The 19,704-nt window shown below is 45.3% G+C and overlaps 1 protein-coding gene across 2 annotated transcripts in view; it reads left to right on the top strand.

The window, feature by feature from the left end:
* The window catches only part of Kif6 (kinesin family member 6), a 285,962-nt gene that overhangs the window by 107,323 nt on the left and 158,935 nt on the right, over nucleotides 1–19,704 (top strand). For both annotated transcript variants that reach the window (XM_060369640.1, XM_060369641.1), the window contains one exon: nucleotides 2,885–2,988. In XM_060369640.1, coding sequence (XP_060225623.1) covers nucleotides 2,885–2,988 — 104 coding nt within the window. The remainder of the gene's footprint in view (nucleotides 1–2,884; nucleotides 2,989–19,704) is intronic.

The following is a 19,704-nucleotide window of genomic DNA, read 5'->3' on the forward strand; positions in this document are numbered from 1 at the left end:
GTCATGGTGTTTAACCACAGCAATAGCAACCTTAACTAGGACAAGTATCTGTAGTGACAATTGTGGAATCTTGGTTTCTTTAAAAACCGTAGAAATAGTATAAGTGTAAGTTTTCATTTTACTCGCAGGTGTGGGGATATGGGGCCGCTTCAGACTGTGTGCAGCACCTGGCTATGATTGGCCTCCTGCTCTAACAGTGGCATGGTTTTGCCAGCCACAGGTAGTTCCCATGACTGTGTAACATTTGAAACTCTGGGAACTTTTCAGAAGGTACCTAAGTGTGAGGGCTCCAAGAGATGGGGTTGGTGGTTATTGATTGTTCAAGGGGGTTTGCCGTTTGTTAGTAGTCATGCTCAAAGAAGAAACAAGAAGAAAGAAATTAGATTCAAGGATCTCTCTCTCTGCGTCTCTTTCTCTGCCTTTTTCTCCCCCTCTATCCTTCTCTTTCTTTTATCTGGTGAGAGGAAGTGAAACAGGGGGGAATAAAAGGTGGGAAAAACAAGAACCCACAAAGTAGCAAAAACTAGCTACAGGTATCTTTAGATCACATAGCAGGAGGGACAAAGGATTTGTGGAACCTCTAAGTAGAAGCGGAGAAAATTATACTTTGTAACTGTTGGCTCCTGGTATAGTGGAAAGAATCTTTATAAATGGATTATGGGCAAATTTATTATTTGTCACCAAATACTTTGGGGTGTTGTATGTAGACAATAACGTGATCTGCAAGTATGAGCCAATTATTTCCTTCTTTTCACTGTCTCACTGGCCTAGCCAATATGGCTAAGTAGAATATTAAATTGTTTTACCCTTTCTACTGCTCATTGCTAAAATAAAGGGCTACTATAGAGGGGTTGGCGCTCTGCCGGCTTAAAGATGCTCATGTCCTTCAGCTCAGCTGAGTCTTTTCAATGTGTAAATAAATTCTTGCCATTTTATCAAGTATGATTTTTTAGAAAAAGATTTGTATTATGCGTGTGACTGTGTGTGTGTGTGTGTGTGTCTGTGTGTACATATGAGTGCAGTGTCCAAGGAGTCTGGAAGAAGGTTTGGGCCCCCTGGAGCTGAAGGTACAGACTGTTGGCCTATCATAGGTGCATATGTACCGGGAATCAAGCTCAGGTCCTCTGCAAGAGTTCATGCTCTTTACCACTGACCGGTTCCTCCAGCACCAGGGTGTTCAGATACTTTTTACTGCCACTAGTGATAAGATCATTCACTCTTCCTCTTTCAAACTGTACATGTGATGAACTGTCTCAATCCCTTTGATCAGTTTTTAGTATGAACCATTTCAAATATTCAAAAAGGTACGAAAGGAAGCCCTGGACCCTGCACTCTTCTTAAGATCATATCATGTTTCTTTATGGCAAGAAGGAAGACTTCTCAGGCTTGTGAAAGCTATCACCCCATGCAGCTTACTCCTCCCTTTTTAAAATTTCAACGCTCACTACACACACACACACACACACACACACACACACACATATATATTTAGTGGCAGTTTATCCTTAACTTCCTGAGGTAAGTCTAGCTGTGTCCTAACACTAAATACCCTGTTAATGACTATGTGGTCATAATATGAACTTGGCAAAACACACATTGGCAGGCTGACTCCACCTTTGCCAAGCCTTGAAAACTGGAGTTACCAAAACCAAGCAACCAACTGAGTAGGCAAATATCGTTTCTCCCCACTCCCTGCCGCTCGTTTCCCTTTGCAGTTACACAGTCCACTAATGTGTGTGTGTGAACAAGGACATTGGTTGTGCTGCTCTCTCATTTTCTTTCAGCCTTATGCCCTTGAGAACGGGTTTCCCATTACATGGACTAGTGGCTGGCAAGCCCTAGCACCTACCCCTCTCCTCAGTTCTGCTGTGGCAGGCAGCCATGTCCACGATGTGAGTTCTAAGCGGGTGATGAGATTGGAGCTCAGGTTCTCATGTTTGTGCATTGAGCACTGTTAACTGCTGGGCCACTACACACACACACACACACACACACACACACATGCACAACCATGAGCCTTTCTTCTGGGGATACAATCTCTCACTGGCCTAGAGGTCAATAGCCAGCTGGCTGGCCCCCAAACTCCAGGCATCCAGCTCCCCAGCGCTAGGGTAGCACACATGCACCACCACATCTAACTCCTCCTCATGGGTTCTGGGGACCACTCATGTCCTTGAGCAAGACAGGTAGCTTGTTGACTAAGCCATCCCTAAACTCCGACAGAGTTTGATATATGATGTTGGAAGAGTATATGCCTTTGAAAGTTCAGGATGAAGAGCTGCACAAACTATTATAAATGGGCCCAAATCGTGTATGAGAAAAAAATAACGAGATGCAATTACGTGCAGTGCTAGAACATTACATCATTTAAGGCGTGTAAAAGGACAGGGCCCACTATTTAAGGAAACACATGAAAGCGTGCATATGGAGCTAATGGATGATAGTGTAAGGGAAGTGCTTTGATAACTCATAACTGCATTACAGACACTCCAGGGAGGACTGAGGGGGAACCGAGAGAAAGGTCTCAAGTTGCCTCTGTAATGTTTTTTTTTTTTTTTTTTTAACTAATTCTAGAGTTATTTAGACAAAGTTTAGTTTAGGAACATGAATGCCTTTTAGGTTGTTCTCTATCCAGTTTCGTATCCTGACATAGTTAATCATGTTAATTAATTGACTATCCATGTGTACACAGTTAGGTAGTGTATTTGTGGAGTCATTTCTCTTCTTCCCCAGGGTGGGTCTCAGGGATTGAACTTGTGTTGGCCCCTAATCACTGAGCCATCTTGCATACCCAGTGGCTCGTTACATCCAAAGCTGCATGTTTGCTCCACCAAGGTCACAGTGACCGGAAGTGGACATTGTTCACCCGTTCTTCCCTGCACAGATGATTATCCGCTTGCAAAAGGAGATTGCAGACCTGAAGACAGAGCTGGCCATGACCACCGGGGAGCTAAGAACAGAGGAACTCACGGAAGCAGAGCTCCTTCAGTAAGCACAGACTGTCTTCTCTTCCGTCCACTCTTTCCTAACAGAGAAACTGCGTTAGGTTCCGGGGCATGGCTCAGTCTTCCGGGAAGGTCAGAGACTGCGTTGGGGTGCCAGTGAAGAGGGGTGGCTCTCTGGGAAATGAGACAAGGCTGGCAGCAAGTCCTGAGGCCTGGGCTTTAGGAAGGAAAGGCCAGAACCTGGCGCAGCTGAGGAGGGGCTTCAGACTGGCCGCACCATTTCTCATTACACATGCCGGATGCTCTCAGCTTCGAGTCTCAGATCTGAAAGGGATTTGAGAAACATCCCGTGTATCAAGCCACACCGTGCTTCAGGCACCAGCATCCGTTGTGCCAGAGTGAAGTCCCTTCTTTTAAATATGGCCCATTTGTCACAGTTCAAAACCTCACATCTGGCACAAAAGCAGGCCTCCAGGACTTTGCGCCAGCCTGGCATTTTCACGCCAGTGAGATTTGCAGCCAGGTGGTACACTGCCGCTCACTGTCTATGGCTGTGAGCTGGGGAGGTGGGCTCTGTGCCTGTGTGGTTTCTCAAGGGTTTCTGGGATGCAGCTGATGAGCAAAGCGAGGAGGCAGTGGTGGGCTCCCATTTCAAACAAGCAGCAGAGCTGGGCTGGGATGCGCACTAGTCGGTAGAGAGCTTGCCTGGCATGCGTGAAGCCCTGGGTCCACCCCCCAGCACAAACCGAGCATGGAGGTACACACCTGTAATATCCACACCGAGAGGCAGAGGCAGGAGGAACAGAAGTGCAAGGTCATCCTTGGCTGCACGGCGAGCCAAAGCCAGCCTGGGGGTGCATGAGACCATGTCTTTATTTATTTTATTTTGTATTAAAAATCGATTTTTTTCATACAATATATTCTGATAGCAATTTCCCCTTCTCTCAACTTTTTCAAGACCCTTCCAGCCTCCACACCCACCCAAATCTGCACCCTTTCCTCCCCTCTCTCACTAGAAAACAAACAGGGTCCTATTCTGACATCTTGGTTTTATTTTATTTTATTACTTTTTAAAGAGACAATGTCTTTAAACAAGCAAGCACAAAAGAAGTTCATAAGATATTTCTAAAGGCACAGTACCATCTCACCTAACTTTCTCCAAAGAGAAATGGCGAATAAAGGAGAAAATAGTTCTCTTTAAACTACTGAATATTGAGGCTCAGATGCTGGCTCAGGAGCTAAAGACTCCAGCTGCCAAATCTGGTGACCTGAGTTTAATCGTGGACTCGCAAGGTAGAACGGGAGAGTGACTCTTGCAAATTGTTTTGTGACTTGTGTCTCACTGTGATACGCATTCACATGCACACAGCACACACATGCACACACAGACACACATACCAGAAACATACACACACATACAGATGCAGACACACACACCACACACACATTAGACACACACATAGACACAACACACACATACATCAGACACATACAGACACATCAGACACATACACATGCACACACAGATATACACATGCACACACAAACACATATTAGATATACTCATGCACATCAAACACACTCACACACCTCACACACCCACACGTACACAGATACATGCATGCATACACACAGACACACCACACACACATCAGACACATACATGCACACACAAATACACAGACACACATCTGACATACGAATGCAGACACACAGACACAAACATACAGATACACCACACACATTAGACACACATACACACACAGGCACAAACACACACACATGCACACACAGACATGCACATGCACACGTGTGTTAAAAAATCAAGTATTGTAGAAAACAATGTGTGACAAGTGATAGGCTCCACAGCTTCCCTTTCAGCACTGCTGCACACCGTGTGTGAATGAAAGTTAAACAGACTGTCCCAAATTCAGATATCAAGAATTTCATGTCAGGCCTGGAGCATTGGATCAGCAGCTAAGAGGTTCCTTGTTTGGTTTCAAGCACCCGCCTCTCAGCTCACAACCACCATGTGACTCCAGCTCCAGGGGATCTGATGCCCTCTTCTGGCCTCCAAGAGCACTGCATGCATGAGGTGCACACAACATGCACAGAGAGACAAACACACACATATAGCAAAAATAAACAAAACAATAATGTCACCCTTTGATATGACTCACGATGTCCTTGACCCTCAAGGGGCTCGGTGTAGGGTCAAGTCACTGTGGCACTCCTTCTCCTCAAAGAAAGGATGGTGACATCTTGCAAAGTGTCACCAGCGTTTGATCCAGCCAGGAAGAATTGAGAGAAGGACTATAACAGGGGGAAATGAGTGTGCAAAGGATAGTACGGCAGAGGTGCTCAGCCACCAGGGTCGCATGCTAGAGACCAACAGTGTCGGCGCTGGGGAGAATGTGACAGCATGACTCAGTGAAATTTCTTTTCTGTGCTACTGTCTGGAAGTCAGCCTCGGGGAAGAAAGTTTTGTTTTTAGCTCCTGGCTTCAAATGGTCTGTGTTTCTGGGCCTGGGGTGAAATAGAGCATCGCAGTGGACGATCACAGCAGAGCTGAGCTGCTTACCTTATGATGACCAGCAAGCAAAGCGGGGCGCAGGCCAGTGCAAGATAGTCCCCTAGGACCTTCCCCTGTGACCCACATTCTTCCAGCTACGCGCTGCTTCCTGAAGTCTCCAGCATTTCCCAAAACAGCACCATAAGCTAGAGAGCAAGCTTTGGACCAGGGGGCCAGCGCTGTATTCAAGTGCAGTGGTGATGCCACCAGGGTCCAAGAGCTAGAGCTGTGCTGTGGGTGCTGGACCAAGAGGAGCAGCCCCAGCGGCACTGGTGCCCCAGGGTGGCCGGAGGTGCTGCCCTGCAGACAGCGCCGGCCTTCCTGTCCCCCATGCTGACTAAGCTCAGTCCAGAGCCACTTACTGAGCAAGTCAGGGAGCATGGCTGCCTCTGATTCTGAGTCAGGCAGAAGAGCAGAAAGCAGATCTTCAGGCAATGTCTGAAAGAAATGTCCGTGCTCTCCTGAATTCCTGTGCCCCTTGTGTTGCTGAGGAGCATCAGCTCAAGGGTCCGCTTTCCCATGAGATGGTTTCAATACATCAGACTCAGTATACCCATGCTGCTCCGAGTGTGGGGAATGACAGGACCCTCATAAGGAACCACACAAACTGCCAGCCATACCTATAATGAAAAAGTGGAATTTCCAAGAGGCGAGCGGCTTGAAGAATCCCTGAGACCTTGCAAAGTTGGGGCTTGGGTGGGCAGGTGGAAAGGATTGGCAAGACGCAGGGCAGCACACTGAGGGCTCCAGGTGCACAGGCATTTTGACACTCGTGCAGGAGAGAGCCCGGGGCAGCACTTGGGCTTCTGAAGTGGGCCCGTTTGTAAAGCTGCTTGCCTCAAAGCCCGAGGACATGAGTTCAATCCCTGAAGCTGCTATAAAGGTGGAAGGAGAGAACCAATCCCACAAGGCTGTCATCTGACCGTCTCATGCATGCACACACTCATGCGCATGCTCACATGCATGTACATACACTCACGTGCACACACGCACTCACATGCACACACACTCATGCTCACTCACACACATGTACATACACTCACAGGCTCATACACACACACACTCACAAACACAGGGTCACACTCGCACACATGCTCACGCTCATGCCCACACACACATACACATACACACACACAGCATTAATATAATATTATTAAAATAAGAACAATAGTAGTAGTAACGAATTGAAATAAGCGTTTTAAAAGAACATACTCCCCAAGGCTACGGCATACAGTCACAGTGTAGAAAACAGGAGGAAGCAAAAGCCAAGGATCTGCTTTCCCTGGGAATAAGCACCAGGAGGGACTTCAAAATTATTTTCTGGCTCTGTCAAAGTTAATATTAATAGTAAAGATGAAATAAAGGCATTTTACAGAACACAGCCTAGATCCTTCCTCTCAAAAGTACCATAGTCTATCATTGGCAAAAAGAAAAATGCAGTAAAGAGTAGGAAGCAGTAAGGATGAACAAGTATGTTTACGGTGTGTCTGCGGCGCCTGGCATCCTGTAATACTTACGTCGTGCCATTTGTTAGCTCTCCTTGTCTCCTGCATATGAACGTGCCGGCTTAAAATTACCAGAGGGCTGGAGAAATGGCGCAGCAGTTAGGGGCTGCGCTGCCTAGAAGACTGTCCAGATCCCAGTGCCCACACAGGGCACTTAGAGTGGCTCCAGCTCCAGCGCCAAGGTATCCGCTGCCCCCTGCTGGCCGCCACAGCCACTTGCACATACACATGCACATAGACACATTTTATAAATAAATAAAAGGCCTGGAAGTCATAAGCAAACGTCCATTCCCAGGAGCTTGGGGGAAGAGCGTGAAGAGAAATGACAACAAATTAAGATACTGAAGGACCCTTACATCTTAGGTTAGTTTCTGCCAAACCATCCATCTCAGATATGCAAATGACAATGCGGACAGATCCAGAGTAGAGGGTGTACAGGGTTGGCATTTGTGCGCGTGTCTCTGACTAATTCCTTCATCCATCTAACATTTGTTACTTATCTTGTGATCACAAAAGCACCACCATGGGCCTTGAAGGGAGTGCAAAGATAAACAAAACCTAGGGCTCGCTCTCATGGGGCCCACAGCTCAGGGGTGGTGACAGCAGCAATGACACAGTGTTGGAGCACCATGGGAAAGTATAAACAGGAAGCAGTGAGAACGTGGAGAAGGCAGCGTTCAGGGGCTCAGGAGTCTCACAGAGCTAGGCCAAGTGCTACTGAGTGTAAACTCCGGCAGTTCCCAGAGGGATGGCCACCGTGTCATCAAGCAGAGTGTCTCCTTAGCGATCTTTGACCAGAAGCTGGGGACAGAATGGCTACAATTCCTGTCATACCTGCCAAAGCAAAGAGCCCCAGAAACATCCAGTGAATCAGTACTTATCCACACAGGCAGTGGGAATGATTCTGATACGTGTTTTGTTCTTGTCCTTTTGTGGCATTGTGTTTGCCATGATTACCCGGAGTGGATATCGCACAGCTTAAACGTTAATCAATTAAGAATCTTGCTTGCCTGAGAAGGAGATACATGAAATAGAACTTGCCCACAGTGCTGTCCTGGTATTTGGCACCATCAGCCTGGCTTTTGTCATTCAGGCCCCTTGATATTCACTCAGAAATGAGGGTTTGCTTCAGTCCCCCACTAGCACCCAGACTCTCCAAATGGAGGTGAGGGTCATGGTGCAGGAGACAAGAAAAGTCCCACAGCTTAGCCAGAACACCCCAACTCTTGTGCAGGCTGCCCGCCTGTCCTTCAGGTCCTCAGGCACATGGTGGCTGGCATGGCTTTCCCTCAGATAGTGCTGACGCAAGTCAGCAGACGGTGCCCAGATCTGGTCTGCTCTGTAGTGTCACCAGGCATGAGGAGAGCTCCGCTTACACCCACCCCAGGACGGTTTTGAACCGTCGCCCACCATTTCCCTGGCTAATGTAAATATTTGTTGCATTGACTCGGACGCTTTGATTGAAGAGGTTTCCAAATGTCTCTCTCCAGTTATTGTGATATTTTTAGTTTACATCGTCTTTTTTTTTTTTTGTCCTTGCTAATTTGAAAAGAGACAGCTGGATGAATTGTATTGCCAAGTCACTGTTTAGACAGAGCTTCTTGGGTGAAGATTTGGCTGTGAGGGGGCTGCTGAGCACGTGTCTTTGGTAGGAGAACGAGCCGGACATCTTTGGCTCTGCTGGGAGTGTCATATCCTGGCCCAAAGATGAGTAATTCTGACCAGTATCTTACTCCTGGAATGAAATAAAATTAGATCTTACAGGCTCAAGTTTGCTCAAAATGTTTGGGTACCTCCCAATGTCTGAATCTTTCCCTAACAGGAAAAAAAAAAAAAAAAAAAAAAAAAAACAAAAACAACTTCTTCAGATCAGTTAATGTTTCTGCCTAAATTTATGGAGAACATCTTAGATGTTAATCATTTTAATGGGTACATCAAGGGCCTAGGAGTACAAGACACAAAGGATAGTTTTGGGAGAGACCATTTTCCTGGGGAAACGTTACACACAGATGCATGCATATGTGTGCATATATACACACGTGGACATAGTAATGTGTCTGTACAACGGAAAACAAGGAATCGTGAAAAGAATTATTGTTCACTAGGATTTTTAAAAAATAGTTTTACATGTATTTATTTGGGCGGTGTGCATATGGCGGCCAGAGGACAGTTTTCGGAAGTCATTTCTCTTTTTTCACCCTGTGGTCAGAGTGAATTAGAACTTACCCCGACTGGGGCCCTGCTATTTGACACCATCAGCCTGGTTTTGGTCGTTCAAGCCCCTTGATAATTACTCAGGAATAGGAATTCGCCTCAGTTCTCCGCTGGCACCCACATTCTCGAAATGGACGTGGGGACTGTGGTGTAAGAAACAAAAGGAGTCTCACAGCTGAGCTGGAACACCGCAGCTCTTGTCCAGCATGCTTCTCTGCCATCACTATGTAGCCAAGGACTAACGTTAAACTTCTGATCCTCCTGCCTCTGATCCCCAAGTCCTGGGATTATCAGCAGGCACCATCGTGCCTGGATAACTATGTTCCCTTTTCCTCTTTCTATTTGGTGCTGTAAGCTGGGTGCTGGGTATCAAGCTCGGGAAAGAGACAAGCACCTACTGTAAAATACCTACTGTATAGATTTCAGATAACAAAAGGAATGGGAGGAGAAAATATAAACAAGAGTTGCCATTTTGGTAGGGTTCCTGGAAAGAATTTGCATAGTGGGCTTGGGTTCTTCTAGGACCAGTCTTCCGTAGGAAAGTCAGCAGAAGGGACTGCTGAAAGTCCCTTCTTTAACACAAGGACAAGTGGGGAAAAGGTATGGTGCCCACTGGTAACCCCAGGGCTTGGGAAGAGGCAGAAGGCAGAGGCAGAAGGATTACAAGTTCAAGGTCATCCTCGGTTACATAGAAGATTTTGGGCAATCCTGGTGACATGAAACCGTCTCAAGAAAGAAAGTGTACACACACACACACATATACACATGCATACACACGCACACACGGAGACACACACGTACAACACACACGCATATACGCATCTCACAAAGTATAAAAAGGGGGGAGGGAAGAAAGACGAGAAATGATGAGCTTTCAACATGGTACAGATGTACACGGGGCCAGGCTGAGCTCGATAACGTCCGATGCAGGTTGAAACTGTGAGAGTGATGGACACCAGCTCGCTATAGGGCTGAGATCTGCACATGGGTGCTCAGACTCACTTTGAAGTAGGTGGTCAGGAGCCATAAGATCAGAGTTTTCTATATCTAAGCTCCCCTAGGTGAAATGGCAACTGAATGTGTTGCTTTATTTACCTAAACAGCCCTTTTCTTTCTTCTAACACATGTTGCATATTTAATTAAATATTTTACTTACTGGATTTTTAATGCTGGCAGATCACCTCCCTCTCTCTATGTTCCGGGGCATTAGTAGGAAGCAATATGAAAACTGATGGCTTAAACGAGAGAGGTGGGTGAGGGTTCGGAGCACTTGCTGCCTCCCAGAGAACCTGGCCTCTGTAGCCAGCACCCACACGGGGCAACCATGCCCCAGGTGACAGACACTCTCATCTGGCCTCTGCAAGCACCTGTACACACGTGATGCATGTACATATGCTCAGGCACATCCAAGCATAAAAACACACATCAGTATTTTTAAAGATAACAATGAAATAATATCAGTAAGTGTGCTGGCTAGTTTTATGTCACCTTGACACAAGCTAAGAGTCACCACAGAGGAGGGAACCTCAGTTGAGTGAGCTGTAGGGCATCTTCTTAATTAGTGATGGATGGGGGGGAGGGGCAGCCTGCTGTGGGTGGGTCCATCCCCGGGATGGTGGTCCTGGGTCCTGTATAAAAGCAACATGAACAAGCCATGAGGAGCAGGCCAGGAGGCAGCACCCCTCCATGGCCTCTGCATCAGCTCCTGCCAGCAGGTTCCTGCCCTGCTTGAGTTCCTGTCCTGAGTCCTTTCAGTGATATTGAAGTATAAGCTGAATAAACCCGTCCCTCACAACTTGCTTTTGGTGTTTCGTCACAGCAGCAGTCACCCCAACTAAGACAACACGTTACTGTCATAGATTTGTTTGGATAAAACTGACAAATCAATGAAACATAAATTTCCAAAGCTCACTAGACAGAAATAGAAGCCCTGTGTAGTCCCATGTCCATTGGAGAAGCTGAGTTCATAGTGAAACTATCCAGTGAAGAAACTCCAGCGCACAAGGCTTCCCTGGAAATACTATTTCAGATGTACGTCCTAGCAGCCCTGTACAGGACTCCCACACAACAGTGCAGTACGAATTCTCCGTGCATGTACTGCTCTGAAATGAGAGTAAACGCACATGAGGAAACCACAGCCAGCACTCCCCATGAGTGAAAACCATTAACTCCCAAATCACATCCAGCAAGGCAGCTTAGAGGGTGGGCACGTGGACCTCGTGCAGACGCACAAGGCTGCCTTAGGATGCACCATGATAAGAAACTAGTTAAGACAAATCGTTTGATCATTTGAGTAGATGGAGACAGAGAGTTTGATAAATTTCTCATTTACTCGTGGTCAAAACTTAGCAAAACGGGGCTAGAAGGAAGCTTCCAAATCTCATAAAAACTACCTACCTTCTATGGTGTATGTATGTCTGTCACCGATTCATTGTCTGTCATCTATGTGTCTTTCACCTATGTACCTATGTATCTGTCATCTACCCATCTATCCCTCTATCATCCACGTGTCTCTCACCTTTTATGTATGTATGTATGTATGCATGCATGCATGTTTTTATCTGTTATCTACCTATAACTCATCCTTCTATCATCTGTCTATGTATTTATATGTGTAGCTATCTATCATCTATGTGTGTATTTACGTGTATGGCTATCTCTCATCTATGTATGTATGTATATGTGTGGCCATATAGACTCTATCTGAGTATATGTGTATGTATGTAGCTATTTACCATCTACCCATCTGCCTATCACCCATCCCTCTGTCAATCACCTATTTCTATCTGTAATAAGAATAAGGAAAAGTAAGCGTTCCTTCTCCTTAAAATTAGAAACAAAAGTAAAGCTGTCTTTCTCACTGCTTACACTCAGCACCACACTGAAAGCTCTCTCAGCATATTGCGGCAAGGAAAAGAAGTACAGCACACAAATATTTGATAAAATTGTCATTCTAACAGGTAACACTATTTCTATCTAGAAAACATCAAACAACCTGCAAAAAGTTATTAGAAACACTAAAAGGAGTTTATCAAGGTCACAGAACACAAGGTTATAGAAATTAAAGGATGACAACCCTTGACAGTAACATTAAAATCCAAAATACTCAAATGATAAACTGAACAGCAAAACTCTAATGTCTGTACTATTAAAACTAGAAAGCACCAGAGAGGATCTCCCGGCACCAAAAAGCCAGTGAGCTATACCACGTTCACAGATGGGATGGCTCCATGCTTCGATGGCAGCTCTGCCTACATTGACCTGTGCCCTTTGAACCCAGTCAGAACTCAGTGTGGGATATCTGACACCCGGAATATAAAATCCACACCATTGCTAGCATTCACACGGCACTGACATGACTGGAAACAGTTTCACAGAAGAACCTGGGTCAGGGTGGCCGTTCAGCGGGTAGGCTCCTGCCACCAAGCCTGAGACCCAGGACACACAGGGCAGAAGGAGAGAACTGACTTCCACAAGTTGTCCTCTGACCACCACTGCCACATAAACACACAAACACACACACCACACACACCAACATAAAACAAAATATTCTTTACAAGGAATTAGATCATTGGCATAAACATACAAATTCAAATATAAAACTCCTGAAAAGGAAAGGTAAGAAAAAAGTCCTTATGACCATCCATTAGGCCAAGATTTCTTAGAACATAAAAAAAAAAAAAAACAAAGTTCCAAAGGGAAAAGAAACAATCAACTAGACTTCATCAAAATTTAAAACATCTGTTCTTTGAAAGATATTAAGAGAAATCTATACACGTAAAGAAGATAAACAAGAAAGAGGACCCGGGATAGGGGTAAGATGATCAATCCTCACTTAGAAAGGCAAATGGGATGTGCATTGGACATAGGAGAAAACAAGTAACAGGACAGGAGCCTACCCTAGAGGGCCTCTGAAAGACTCTACCTAGCAGTGAATCAAAGCAGATATTAAGACTTCGGGAAAGTGCAGGGAATCATACGAAAGAAGGAGAAGTTAGTATGACATGGAAAGGATAGGAGCTCCACAAGGACCAAATATATCTGGGCACAGGGGTCTTTTCTGAGACTGACACTCCACCAAGGACCATGTATGGATATAACCTAGAACCTCTGCTCATATGAAGCCTGTGGTAGCTCAGTAACCAATTGGTTTCCCATAGTAAGGGGAACAGGGACTATTTCTGACAGGAACTCAATGGCAGGCTGTCTGACCTCCCCACCCCCCAAGGGAGGAGCAGTCCTGCTAGGCCACAGAGGAGGACTTTGGAGCCAGTCCTGAAGATACCTGATAAAACAGGGTCAGATGAAAGGGGAGGAGGTCCTCCCCAATCAGTGGACTTGGAAAGGGGCAGGGAGGAGATGAGGGAGGGAAGGAGGGTTTGGGAGGGAATGAGGGAGCGGGATACAGCTGGGATACAGAGTTAATAAAATGTAACTAATAATATAAATAAATAAATAAATAAATAAATAAATGGAAAGAAAGAAAGATATTAAGAAAATGTTTTAAATGATACATTTTATTATCAAAACATATTGCTGTAAGGGACTTTTTTCCCAAAATACTTAGAAAATTATCACAACTAAATAATAAGAGAACAAGCAATAAACATGTGGACAAAACTCTTGAGCGGCCATGAAGGACATGAAAGCCTGGCTCCCGTCATCCTTAGAGATCCAGAATGACTGGACTGTTAGGACAGCCTCCAAAAGCTGCCAGCAGCTCGTACTGCTGAACACGAGGACCAGCTGTCACTCAGGCACCAGGGTAGGGTGTGCCACGCCCACTATGCAAAGACAGTTTGCTCCTTTCTCAAAACATTAAACAACGCTGGGTCTGCAAGAAGGCTCCAAGCGCCCCAAAGCCTGATGACATGACATGAATTTGATTCCTAGGACTCACATGGTAGGACAGCTCCGACTCCCACAAGTCATTTTCTTGCGCATCACACTCATACGCACACTAAAATGTCAACGTAACACTTTTTAATCTGATGATAGCCACGTTTTAAAGTAATCTTCCATAAGATACGAAAGTATGGGCCACACAAAGGCCTCTGCTTGAATATTTTCATCAATAACAACTTTAGACACTATCTTCCCGAACTGGAAATGTCTTTCAACTGCCGAGTCGATAAACAGATGGTAGTATAGATACGTAACGGGATTCTACTCGGCAGTTGGCATGAAAGGAGCTCCTGAAACTGGCAGCAGCTTGAATGAATGTCAGAAGCATGGTGTTAACTGACAGCAGCCAGGCACAGGCGAAGCGCTGTATGATCCCAGCCACACGACATTCTGGAAAAGGAATGAGATCATTGCTTGCCGGAGGTAGGGGTGAGGGGTAGAACTGCACACGCTTAAAGAGACGGAGAGAGAGTGCTGGCAAATTCTGTGGTTGACTCCAGGGCCTCAAAACATGCAGGGGTTCAGTTTCCATCCCCAGACTTCGCTTCCAGCCTTCCTGGGGAATTATTACCTGATAGGATTTTTTTTTTTTAATTTTCACTTTAAAATTTTATTGCTTGTATTTTGTGTGTGTGTGTGTGTGTGTGTGTGTCTGTGTCTGTGTGTGTGTGTTTTATTCTTTATTAATTACACTTTATTCACTTTGTATCCCCCCTTTGGTTCCTTCCCTCCTTCCATCCCAATACTCCCTTCCTCCACCCTCTGCATGTATGCCCCTCCCCAAGTCCACTGATAGGGGAGGTCTTCTTTTCCTTCCTTCTGATCCTAGTCAATTAGGTCTCATCAGGAGTGGCTGCATTGTCTTCTTCTGTGGCCTGGTAATGCTGCTTCCCCCTCAGGGGGAGGTAATTAAAGAGCAGGCCAATCAGTTCATGTCAGAGACAGTCCCTGTTCCTATTACAATGGAACCCACTTGGATAGGATTTTTTTTTAAGCCTGTGGGTGTGGGTGCATGTGCACCTGTATGAAGAAGCCAGAGATCAACCTCAAATGTCTTTTCCTCGGGTCCATCTTGTTTACTGGGATAGGGTTGTTCATTAGCCTGGAGCTAGCCCACGAGGCTAGGCTTCCTGGTGGACAGCCTCGCCTGTCTCCACAGCTGGCCAGGCTGCCTGGTGGACCCCAGGATCAGCCTGTCTCCACAGCCGGCTGCTGAGTTGAAAACACACCTGCTGTATCTTGCTTTTCTTCTTTTTTACCTGAGCCCTGAAGGTTGAACTCAGTTCCTCATGGTAATGAGGTAAGCCTAGTTCAGCTATCTATCTCCCCAGCCCCTAAAGGCGATTCTCTACGATAGTAAGTAAGCCTAAAAATAACTGAAGAACACAGTATGTTATTACAGCACATGGAGCAGGTTTGTTTCAGAAGAACTCATTTGTACTAATAAAACTTCATTGATGTCCAATCTTCTTTTTAGGTCCATATAAATGTACCTAAGGTAGAGTCTGAAATCTTATTTTTTTTTCTATTTTTAAGCTTTATTATAAAATATGTGCAAATAAAAAAAAAAAAAGCAAACACTAAAATTAACCAGACCCAAAGACTATGCAAGCTCATGAGCTCCACAGTCCAAGAAGCCACTAAGAACTGTGAGACCCCACACTGGATTTCATACTATATTTTTGTGCACTGAAATCCACCACCCAGAATGAACTAATCCACTTAATGAACATGAGCTATGAAAAAGAAAATAAAGCTAATTGTTTTTCTAACTCTATCATGCATTTTATACTATCAAGTAAATCTCTCTAAAAAAGAAAATAAACATTGTGTCCGGAGAGATGGCTTAGTAGTTAACAGACCCTCTGAGTCCCTCTCCCCATGTCACCAGGATCTGAAATTGAACTCAACACATATTTTCAGGATGGATCGCCCGGCCCTGTCAGGCCTCCTGGCTGGCTTTGTAGGCCATTATTGCTCTGCTCTGGGTCTGTGCTTAGAGTAAATGCTCCTGGCCATCTCCTATTAGCAGGAGCCCTCAGGCCTGGCCTCTCTTGGCAGAAGGCATGTCCTGGCATTTAGACCCCATGTGCTGAGTCTGTTGGATTCCATCTCACAAAGGTGACCGATCCCGGAACATCCTGTATGTTCAGCAGTTCTCTTTTGAACTTTGCCTAAGTCGCCGAGTTCAGGCAGACACGATAAATTGGAATGGCTGACATTTAAGAGAGTTTAATTCTAATTTTGGCTCTCCTTCCAGCCGAGGGAGACTAGCTGTCTTCGAATGGCCGTTCCTCCTCTGTTGGTGTTTGCCTTCTATTCAGACAGGTGCAGGTTATGCTTTCCCTGTACCAGATGCTATGTGAGGGCAGCAGTGGTTCGATGTCACAGGACTGACAGGAGTCTCCTAACATGGTGATAAACACGGCGCCTGGCCCAGGGAATTCCATGAGTGTTAACTATTATTGTCAATCCTCTGTAATCCTTTGATAGAATTTTTGCCGAGGAAAGGACTTCATTTCCAAATGTTTTGTCAAGCCTCTCTGCAGGAAACAAAGAGACTACGCCTTTCACTTTGTCTTAGTTAAGTCTCTGCTGCTGTGACCAAAAGGAAAGAGTTTATTTTGTTTTACACTTGCCGGTTATCAAAAGAAGTCAGTGCAGGAATACAGGGCAGTAAGCTGGAGGCAGGAACCGAAGCCGAGGCCATGGAGGAGTGCTGCTGGCTGGCTCGCCCCTCTAGTCTTGCTCAGCCAGCTTTCTTACACAATCTAGGATGTTGAGCCAAGGGTGGCATCTCCCACAGTGGCCTGGGTCTCCCATATCCATCATTCATCAAGCCAGTCTGCCCGGGTCATCCTAACTGAGGCTTCTGTTCCCAAATGGCACTAGCAAACGCTCCTTCAACATCCTCATCTTTTTCTGGTTTTGTTATTGTTTTTTCACATATTTTAGGGATGTGCAGACATGCACACTTGTTGAGGGTAGAGGAGAATTTGCAGGCATTGGTTCTCCCCTTCCATCTCTGGGGTCCTGGAAGTTGAACTCAGGTCATCAGGCTTGCTGGCAGGGGCCTTTTTCTGCTGAGCTGTCTTGCCATCAACAGCTGCTCCCCATCACTAAATATTATCATGATTCTCTTTAGATATACTCATGACCAAGCATGCATATACATATAAAATACTGTATATTTATAAGCAAAAGAAAAGAGTATTAAAACTATAAGTGGTTTTTTCCCCTTATTTTCTTTAAGTGGTAGTATTTCCTAGTTTCCAATAGAAAAGAAAGATTGTCTTTAAGTGAATTAATGTGATTTGCTGACTTTACACCTCTAATAACACAATAAAATTGCTTCACTTAATTAATGAGTAGAAGAAAAAATGCCCTTCCCCCATTAACTGCATTCTAGATTTCATAGCTGAATTAAAACCAAATGTTGCCTCTTGGCATATAGAAAAATATTGTATAACACACTTAGTTAATGCTGAGATTGAAATTGCATTTGGTTCTTCAATTTTGTCATTAAATTGCGCTCATAGCTAGCATTTGTGTTTCCACATCAGGCTGTAATAGCACACATTCTGTGATTCCAGGCTGGTGCTTTTCTTTTATAATTGCTACAAGGCAGCACATCCAGGGGCTGGGGAGATGCCTTCATGGGTTTGAGCACCTGCTGTGCAAGCATGAGGACCTGAGCGCAAATTCCCAGACCCGCACAAAAGCCATGTGTGGCTAAGCATGCCCGCAACTCCAGCACTAGATGGGCCACAGAGACAGGGGGATTGCTGGGGCTTACTAGCCACCAGCCTGCTTCAAAGAATGAAGCAAAGAACAACAGAACAGGGCATCTGATCCTCTCTGATCTAGTGAGGCATGGGTGCGAGCACCTGCACACACGTGCACACACACACACACACACACACACACACACACACATGCACACACATGTTGCATATCTGAAAGACTAAACAAACCAAAATCTATAAATCTCTAGAATGGCATGTTGGTTAGATGCTCCCAAATCCACACTGTTTGTGCTGTGTCTCACTGTCCACTTCTTTAACCAGAACAGGGTTCCATATATTCCCTGAGGAAGAAAATTTTCCTAAAACTTGTAAGATTCTTGGAAAATCAAAAATGGAGTAGTAGCCTGAATCATAAATATATAAGATGCATGAACTTTATGTTATTGTTTAAACTAAAGTGAAGAATTTCAAGTATATGCTAGTATGTATAAATGTATATGCTGCAATATACATGCGTAACTAAATATTTTGATTTTTAAATTTCTTTAAAAGGTTAATTTTTATTTGTATGTTGGTATGTGTTCATGTGAGTGCAGTTACCTGTAGAAGCCAGAAGGGGGCACCAGATCCCCCAGACTTGGAATTACAAGCAGGTTAAGACTCACCAGAAATGCATGCTGGGAACCAAACTCCAGTCCTCTGTATAAAGTACCACAGTCTTGTAACTGATGAGCCACCTCTGCGGCCCCAGGATGTGCTGCTTGTGGAAAACACAAACACGGATAAGAAAGCGTGTGTGTCCATGCCTGCATTCGTGCGTCAGTGGCTGGATAACGTGTGTCGTGCCTGCATGCCAGCCAGCGAGGAGCAAGGGATTTGTAAAGGAGATGCCCAATTACCGTACTGTCCAACACAGAGAGGTGGAATGCGAACCTCTCTGTCTCCTCACCCGTCTCCTGTGGGACCCCTGCCCTCTGGAGCCCCCTGAACCCATGGAACTGTGTAGCACTAATGCTTTAGTTTACCAGCGTAACGCACTTCCTAGGTACCCCCCCCAACCAACACAGTTGTTTTTATTCTGAATTCTCCGTTCTTTCCTTTCCAACACTGGACATGTCAAAAAAAATCGTCTGCTTCCTATTTTCTGAATTTTGCACTTCAACATCTGGGCCGTAGCTGCACTAAAAATACTCAGACATTGTAAAATTGTTAGGGGACATCATGAAATCTTCTAAAAGGGCGAGATGAACTGAGCCGAGGATTGTTGTTGATATGGCCAAGGATTCTGTTTGTTCCCTTGGGCTCTGATAGGTGGGAGGTGCTAGCTCTGTGCATTACAAACCTAACCTTCCAGCATATCTCCTAATTTATCTCAGTTGCTTACAAATCCACAGGCTAACCAGAGTTCAGGGGGAGCAGTTTGTTTAGTCCCGCTCCCCGAGGCTTTTGTGACAGCTTATTGAGCTGTTTTCTGTTTGAGTCTACAGACTCGGTACCCCTGAAGACTCGCCGTGAGCCATGTTACCAGCTCCACTGGGATAAATTTTTCTTTTCAATTTTGCAACTAACAAACAGAGGCATTTGGGTGGGCCATCCTACTAAGCACATTATATAACCAAGGATTGTGTCCACATGGCATGTAAGGGGCGGGCAAGTTGGCTCAGTAACGAAGGGGGCTTGTTGCCAAGACTCATGACCTGAGTTTGATCCTTATGACCTACAAAGTGGAAGGAGAGGACCCGCTCCTGCTAGTTATCTTCTGACCCCTATAATCATGTTGTGGTGTGTATATGCACCAACAAGGTATATACACACAC

This window comes from Meriones unguiculatus, chromosome 16 (genome assembly GCF_030254825.1).
Source record: "Meriones unguiculatus strain TT.TT164.6M chromosome 16, Bangor_MerUng_6.1, whole genome shotgun sequence".
NCBI lineage: Eukaryota > Metazoa > Chordata > Mammalia > Rodentia > Muridae > Meriones > Meriones unguiculatus.